The sequence below is a fragment of the Sinocyclocheilus grahami genome, unplaced genomic scaffold (genome assembly GCF_001515645.1).
Source record: "Sinocyclocheilus grahami isolate Dianchi unplaced genomic scaffold, SAMN03320097.WGS_v1.1 scaffold2650.1, whole genome shotgun sequence".
NCBI classification, from domain to species: Eukaryota; Metazoa; Chordata; class Actinopteri; order Cypriniformes; family Cyprinidae; genus Sinocyclocheilus; species Sinocyclocheilus grahami.
Window position 1 is genome coordinate 25,429 of NW_015507829.1, and position 7,982 is coordinate 33,410.

At 37.2% G+C, this 7,982-nt stretch overlaps 1 protein-coding gene across 1 annotated transcript in view; it reads left to right on the top strand.

Annotated features, from left to right (window-relative positions):
* The window catches only part of LOC107575451 (BRCA2-interacting transcriptional repressor EMSY-like), a gene marked incomplete at its 3' end in the record, with an annotated part of 18,151 nt that overhangs the window by 2,075 nt on the left and 8,094 nt on the right, over positions 1-7,982 (top strand). Inside the window, exons 3-8 of the mRNA XM_016261827.1 lie at positions 760-865; positions 946-1,045; positions 5,158-5,232; positions 5,333-5,508; positions 6,527-6,682; positions 7,329-7,588. Of these exons, the coding sequence (XP_016117313.1) occupies positions 763-865; positions 946-1,045; positions 5,158-5,232; positions 5,333-5,508; positions 6,527-6,682; positions 7,329-7,588 (870 nt within the window). The remainder of the gene's footprint in view (positions 1-759; positions 866-945; positions 1,046-5,157; positions 5,233-5,332; positions 5,509-6,526; positions 6,683-7,328; positions 7,589-7,982) is intronic.

A 7,982-nucleotide genomic window follows, 5' to 3' on the forward strand; every position in this document is an offset into this window, starting at 1 on the left:
GGAGAGAGATCTGCACAGATCAAGCAGCGTTTAAACAGCTCTAAACTTTAAACTAAATCTGAGGGAGAAACAAACTCATCTACATCTTGGATGGCCTGAGGCCTGAGTTCATGTTTGGGTGAACAGCTGCTGTAATGTGACGTATGATCTTCTGTTTTGTGTCGTGTGATGATGATAAATGCTCTCTCTGTGTGTGTGTGTCTGTCTGTGTGTGTGTGTCTGTCTGTGTGTCTGTCTGTGTGTGTGTGTCTGTCTGTGTGTCTGTCTGTGTGTGTGTGTCTGTCTGTGTGTCTGTCTGTGTGTGTGTGTCTGTCTGTGTGTCTGTCTGTGTGTGTGTGTCTGTCTGTGTGTCTGTCTGTGTGTGTGTGTCTGTCTGTGTGTCTGTCTGTGTGTGTGTGTCTGTCTGTGTGTCTGTGTGTGTGTGTCTGTGTCTGTGTGTCTGTCTGTGTCTGTCTGTGTGTGTGTCTGTCTGTCTGTCTGTCTGTGTGTTTGTGTCTGTGTGTGTGTGTCTGTGTGTCTGTGTGTCTGTGTCTGCGTCTGTGTGTGTGTCTGTCTGTGTGTGTCTGTGTCTGCGTCTGTGTCTGCGTCTGTGTGTCTGTCTGTGTGTCTGCCTGTGTGTCTGCGTCTGTGTCTGCGTCTGTGTCTGCGTCTGTGTGTCTGCCTGTGTGTCTGCGTCTGTGTCTGCGTCTGTGTCTGCGTCTGTGTGTCTGTTTGTGTGTCTGCGTCTGTGTCTGTGTCTGTGTGTCTGCGTGTGTGTAGTTGATGATTCAGCAGGAGAAGCCGTTGGCGGGCAGCATGCCGGTGGTTTGGCCCACGCTGCTCGACCTCAGCAGAGATGAATGCAAACGAATCCTGCGCAAACTGGGTGAGACTCGCTGAAGCATCACTGTGCTGTTGTGTGTGCTGATCGCGAGCTCACGTGTGTTTGTGTGTTTGTGTGTTCAGAGCTGGAAGCGTACGCCGGCGTGATCAGCGCTCTGCGCGCTCAAGGAGATCTCACCAAAGACAAGAAGGAGCTGCTGGGAGAACTCACTCGAGTGCTGAGGTGACGCACACACATCGTTTACAGCCGTGTTTCACTTCTACATCAAATGTTTGGGCTTCTCCAGTCATTGTGTCAGATTAAACCCCGCCCCTTTATTACGATCCACTGCATTCAGATCCGCCTCCGCCGCTGAGTGCCACACTTCAACATCCAATCAGCAGATAGAACTAAGTCCCGCCCTCTATTCTTTCTTTGTGGATAATCAGTTTCTCTCAGATTTCCGTCACAATACAGAAGCAAAGATCGACTTTCATTTCATCACGACTGCAGTGCGTCTGATAGCTTAATGTTTTTTAGTTACATTGATCTTATTAGCCCGTAAAATAATTTTAAAAAGGTAACTGCAACTTTCTTTCTCACGATTCGGATTTATTAATTTTTTTCAGAATTGCATGATGTAAACTCACAGTTGAGTCAGATATAAACTCGCAGTTACAAGAAAAAAAAGTCACCTTTTTATTTTTTATTCCGCGGCAGAACGGCTTTCACAGTTTAGAGCTGAACATTAGGAGACGATTAGGGATGCACCGAAACCGAAAATGCTTTGCAATAATTATTTATAATTTTATTAAATGATATAAAGTCATTTTGAAAGACTTTTTAATTGAACTCAATAATTTTAAAGATACTGAATTTAAAAAACGCAAGCCAATAAAATAACCACAGTTTTATTAAAAGTAACACAATAAAATTGGACAGAAAATATATTAATATTAAATATCAATATATCATTTTTATTCAGTTCTATGCAACAGAATCAGATATAACTGTTTTTTTTTTAGTAATTATCTAATGTATAGTCCTACAAAGCTATTATTATCTATTTTTAATGTTTTTACAGGAGTCTCTTCTGCTCATCAAGGCTGCATTTATTTGATCAAAAATACAGGAAAAAACTTAATATTGTGAAATATTAATATGATATAAAATACCGTTTTTCTACTTTAATATACATTAAACTGTAATGTATTTCTGTGATGCGCAGCTGTATTTTCAGTGACGCACACACATCGTTTACAGCCGTGTTTCACTTCTACATCAAATGTTTGGGCTTCTCCAGTCATTGTGTCAGATTAAACCCCGCCCCTTTATTACGATCCACTGCATTCAGATCCGCCTCCGCCGCTGAGTGCCACACTTCAACATCCAATCAGCAGATAGAACTAAGTCCCGCCCTCTATTCTTTCTTTGTGGATAATCAGTTTCAGAAGCAAAGATCGACTTTCATTTCATCACGACTGCAGTGCGTCTGATAGCTTAATGTTTTTTAGTTACATTGATCTTATTAGCCCGTAAAATAATTTTAAAAAGGTAACTGCAACTTTCTTTCTCACGATTCGGATTTATTATTTTTTTTCAGAATTGCATGATGTAAACTCACAGTTGAGTCAGATATAAACTCGCAGTTACAAGAAAAAAAGTCACCTTTTTATTTTTTATTCCGCGGCAGAACGGCTTTCACAGTTTAGAGCTGAACATTAGGAGACGATTAGGGATGCACCGAAACCGAAAATGCTTTGCAATAATTATTTATAATTTTATTAAATGATATAAAGTCATTTTGTAAGACTTTTTAATTGAACTCAATAATTTTAAAGATACTGAATTTTAAAAACGCAAGCCAATAAAATAACCACAGTTTTATTAAAAGTAACACAATAAAATTGGACAGAAAATATATTAATATTAAATATCAATATATCATTTTTATTCAGTTCTATGCAACAGAATCAGATATAACTGTTTTTTTTTTAGTAATTATCTAATGTATAGTCCTACAAAGCTATTATTATCTATTTTTAATGTTTTTACAGGAGTCTCTTCTGCTCATCAAGGCTGCATTTATTTGATCAAAAATACAGGAAAAAACTTAATATTGTGAAATATTAATATGATATAAAATACCGTTTTTCTACTTTAATATACATTAAACTGTAATGTATTTCTGTGATGCGCAGCTGTATTTTCAGCATCATTCCTCCAGTCTTCAGTGTCACATGATCTTCAGAAATCAGTATAATATGCTGATTTATTATCAGAGTTGAACACAGTTGCTGCTTCATATTTTTTGGAAACTGTGATACTTGTTTTCAGGATTCTTTGATGTTTAAAAGAAGAGCATTTATTTAAAATAGAAATCTTTTCTAACAATATACACTACTGTTGAAAAGTTTAGGGTCAGTAGATTTTTATTCTTTCTTTTTTTTTTGAAAGAAATTAAAACTTTTATTCAGCGAGGACGTGTTAAATTGTTAAGAAGTGACAGCAAAGATTTATATTGTTAGAAACGATTTATATTTAGAATAAATGCTGTTCTTTTTAACCCGTAAAATAATTTTAAAAAGGTAACTGCAACTTTCTTTCTCACGATTCGGATTTATTAATTTTTTTCAGAATTGCATGATGTAAACTCACAGTTGAGTCAGATATAAACTCGCAGTTACAAGAAAAAAAAGTCACCTTTTTATTTTTTATTCCGCGGCAGAACGGCTTTCACAGTTTAGAGCTGAACATTAGGAGACGATTAGGGATGCACCGAAACCGAAAATGCTTTGCAATAATTATTTATAATTTTATTAAATGATATAAAGTCATTTTGTAAGACTTTTTAATTGAACTCAATAATTTTAAAGATACTGAATTTTAAAAACGCAAGCCAATAAAATAACCACAGTTTTATTAAAAGTAACACAATAAAATTGGACAGAAAATATATTAATATTAAATATCAATATATCATTTTTATTCAGTTCTATGCAACAGAATCAGATATAACTGTTTTTTTTTTAGTAATTATCTAATGTATAGTCCTACAAAGCTATTATTATCTATTTTTAATGTTTTTACAGGAGTCTCTTCTGCTCATCAAGGCTGCATTTATTTGATCAAAAATACAGGAAAAAACTTAATATTGTGAAATATTAATATGATATAAAATACCGTTTTTCTACTTTAATATACATTAAACTGTAATGTATTTCTGTAATGCGCAGCTGTATTTTCAGCATCATTACTCCAGTCTTCAGTGTCACATGATCTTCAGAAATCAGTATAATATGCTGATTTATTATCAGAGTTGAACACAGTTGCTGCTTCATATTTTTTGGAAACTGTGATACTTGTTTTCAGGATTCTTTGATGAATAAAAGTTTAAAAGAAGAGCATTTATTTAAAATAGAAATCTTTTCTAACAATATACACTACTGTTGAAAAGTTTAGGGTCAGTAGATTTGAACACAGTTGCTGCTTCATATTTTTTGGAAACTGTGATACTTGTTTTCAGGATTCTTTGATGTTTAAAAGAAGAGCATTTATTTAAAATAGAAATCTTTTCTAACAATATACACTACTGTTGAAAAGTTTAGGGTCAGTAGATTTTTATTCTTTCTTTTTTTTTTGAAAGAAATTAAAACTTTTATTCAGCGAGGACGTGTTAAATTGTTAAGAAGTGACAGCAAAGATTTATATTGTTAGAAACGATTTATATTTAGAATAAATGCTGTTCTTTTTAACTTTTTCTTCATCAAAGAATCCTGAAAAACTGTTGATAATTCTGATAATAAAGCAGCATATTATACTGATTTCTGAAGAGAAAAGTTTAGGGTCAGTAGATTTTTATTCTTTCTTTTTTTTTTGAAAGAAATTAAAACTTTTATTCAGCGAGGACGTGTTAAATTGTTAAGAAGTGACAGCAAAGATTTATATTGTTAGAAACGATTTATATTTAGAATAAATGCTGTTCTTTTTAACTTTTTCTTCATCAAAGAATCCTGAAAAACTGTTGATAATTCTGATAATAAAGCAGCATATTATACTGATTTCTGAAGATCATGTGACACTGAAGACTGGAGGAATGATGCTGAAAATACAGCTGCGCATCACAGAAATACATTACAGTTTAAAGGATATTAAAATAGAAACCATTATTTTATATTCTAATAACATTTAGCAAGATTACTGTTTTTTTCTGTATTTTTGATCGAATAAATGCAGCCTTGATGAGCAGAAGAGGCTTCTTTAAAAACATTACGAGATCCCAAACGTTTGAGCGGTCGTGTGTGTGTGACAGCTGAGTGTGTGTTTGACCGTGAGTGTGTGGTGTGTTCTGTCAGTATCTCGACGGAGCGGCATCGAGCGGAGGTGCGCAGAGCTGTGAACGACGAGCGCCTGACCACCATCGCTTATCAGTGAGTCTCACCGCTGTAGTCCGCTGAAGCCGTGCTAGTGCTTTAGTGAAGCCGCGCTGAGCTGTACTAAAGGCCGTGGTGTTGCTCGTGTGTCCTGCAGCATGTCGGGGCCCAACAGCTCGTCGGAGTGGTCCATCGAGGGCCGGCGGCTGGTTCCTCTCATGCCCAGACTGGTTCCTCAGACGGCCTTCACTGTGATGGCCAACGCCGTAGCAAACGCGACCGCGCACCAGAACGCCTCGCTGCTGCTGCCCGCCGAGACCGCCAACAAAGAAGGTACAGAGACCCTCCAAATTATTTTAAATTAGCTTTTATTTTGTTTTCATGTTAATTTTAGTCTTACGTTTTGGTAATTTTGTTATGTGCTTTTTCAATTTGTATTATTATTATTAAATGTTTCTGTTTAGCGTTAATTTATAATAATTTCCATTTTAGTTGTAGCAATTTTAGTATTTCAGCTTAAACTTATTTATTTCAGTTTTTATCTGCTTATATTTGACTTGGTTAAACTTTATATTAAGCATCCTTAACTGCTACTTTTTAGTCTTATTATATACATACATACATGTGTTGTAAGTGTACGTTACGTACAAATCCTTGCACTTCATTTAAAAATAATAAAATATAAAGAAAGTGACGTTTTATTTTATTTCAGCTACCGAGTTTTTAAAATAGTTTTATTGATCAATAACAGCATATTATTTCTACTGCTATTTATTTATTTATTTTGTATGCATATCTTGTGGCTGTATGATCTGTTTTGCAGTTAATATAAATATTAATAAAGACTTTTTTTGTTTACAATAACAACATATTTTTATCAATTGTTATTACTATTTTATTATTTTTTGTTTATAATTACATTCTTAGTTTTAGCTAATGATAGCAACATACTGTTATTCTTGTTATTGCTTATTTTATTATTATTTTTATATATTGTGTCTGTGTAATGTCTGATTTGTGGTTAATATAAGTTTTTAAAAACGTTAAACAAAAACAAAAGGAACACAATAAAATTGGACAGAAGTTACAAAAACTGAAGTTAAGTTTTTGTAAACGATAAAAACATTATTATCATTAATTATGTGTTTGTATCTTATTGTATAATTTGTGGTTAATATAAGTTAAAAAAAGTTAATTTTATTATTATTATTTATTTTATTTTTTTTTGTTTGTTTTTGAATGTGTTGTGTCTGTGTAGTCTGTTATATGTTTATTATTTTGTTATTTTTTGTTTCTGCTGGCTGCTGTCTCTCTCTTCCTCACCGTGTGTGTGTGTGTGTGTGTGTTGCAGTGGTGGTGTGTTACTCGTACACCAGCACCACCTCCACTCCACCCAGCGCATCGGCTCCCAGCAGCAGTGCAGCAGCAGCCCTTAAATCCCCTCGACCCGCCAGCCCCGCCTCCAACGTGGTGATGCTGCCCAGCGGGAGTACAGTCTACGTCAAGAGTGCGTCACGCGCACACACACACACGCACACATACGTCAAGAGTGCGTCACGCACACACATGCACTCACACACACACACACACACACTCTCACACTCAGACTCACACACACACACACACACACTCAGACAGACAGACACACGCACGCACACACTCAGACGCACGCACGCACACTCACACTCAGACACACACACGCACGCACACTCAGACACACGCACGCACGCACACTCAGACACAGACACACACACACGCACGCACACTCAGACACATGCACGCACACTCAGACACACACACTCAGACACACGCACGCACACGCACACTCAGACACACACACACTCAGACACACACACACGCACACACTCAGACACACACACACACACACACACACACACACACACACTCAGACACACACACACACACACACACAGATGCATGCACACACTCACACACACATACACACGCACACACACTCAGACAGACAGACAAACACACACACAGATGCATGCACACACACACACACTCAGACAGACAGACACACACACACACACAGACGCATGCACACACACACACTCACACACACACACACACACACACACGTCACGCTCTCCTCCCTCAGTGTGTAACGTCTCGTTCTGGCCATCTCTCAGGCGTGAGCTGCTCCGATGAGGACGAGAAACCCCGTAAGAGGCGGAGAACCAACTCGTCTAGCTCCTCCCCCATGCTGCTGAAGGAGGTGCCTAAAGTGGCCACGCCCATTCCCAAAACCATCACGCTTCCGGTGAGCGGCAGCCCCAAGATGAGCAACCTGATGCAGAGCATCGCCAACTCGCTGCCGCCGCACATGTCACCGGTGAAGATCACCTTCACCAAACCCTCCACCCAGACCACCAACAGCACCACGCAGAAGGTCAGGCGCACTTCCTTCCTGTCCTGTCACATTCCCACAATCCTGCGCTTGTTTCCTGTCATTAAGAGGCTTTACAAAGAGCTGAAGAGTAATATTCTCTGAAGAGAGAAGAGGTTTTGAGTGTTTGTCTTTATGTGTGTGATTGTGGGGGCGGGGCTATCTTTGTCTGACCAATGAAAGACAGGGGGTGTGTTCAGGAGCCCGTGTTAGTTGATTAAATACATATTTGAATTAAATTAGAAAAAATTTTGCAAGGGTTAATGCAAAAAATATTAATGTGTTAATGTTAATGTGGAAATATTCACTACTGTTGAAAAGTTTTATTTTATTTTTTTAAAGAAATTAAATGCTTTTATTGATCAAGGATGCATTAAATTGATCAAAAGTGACAGTA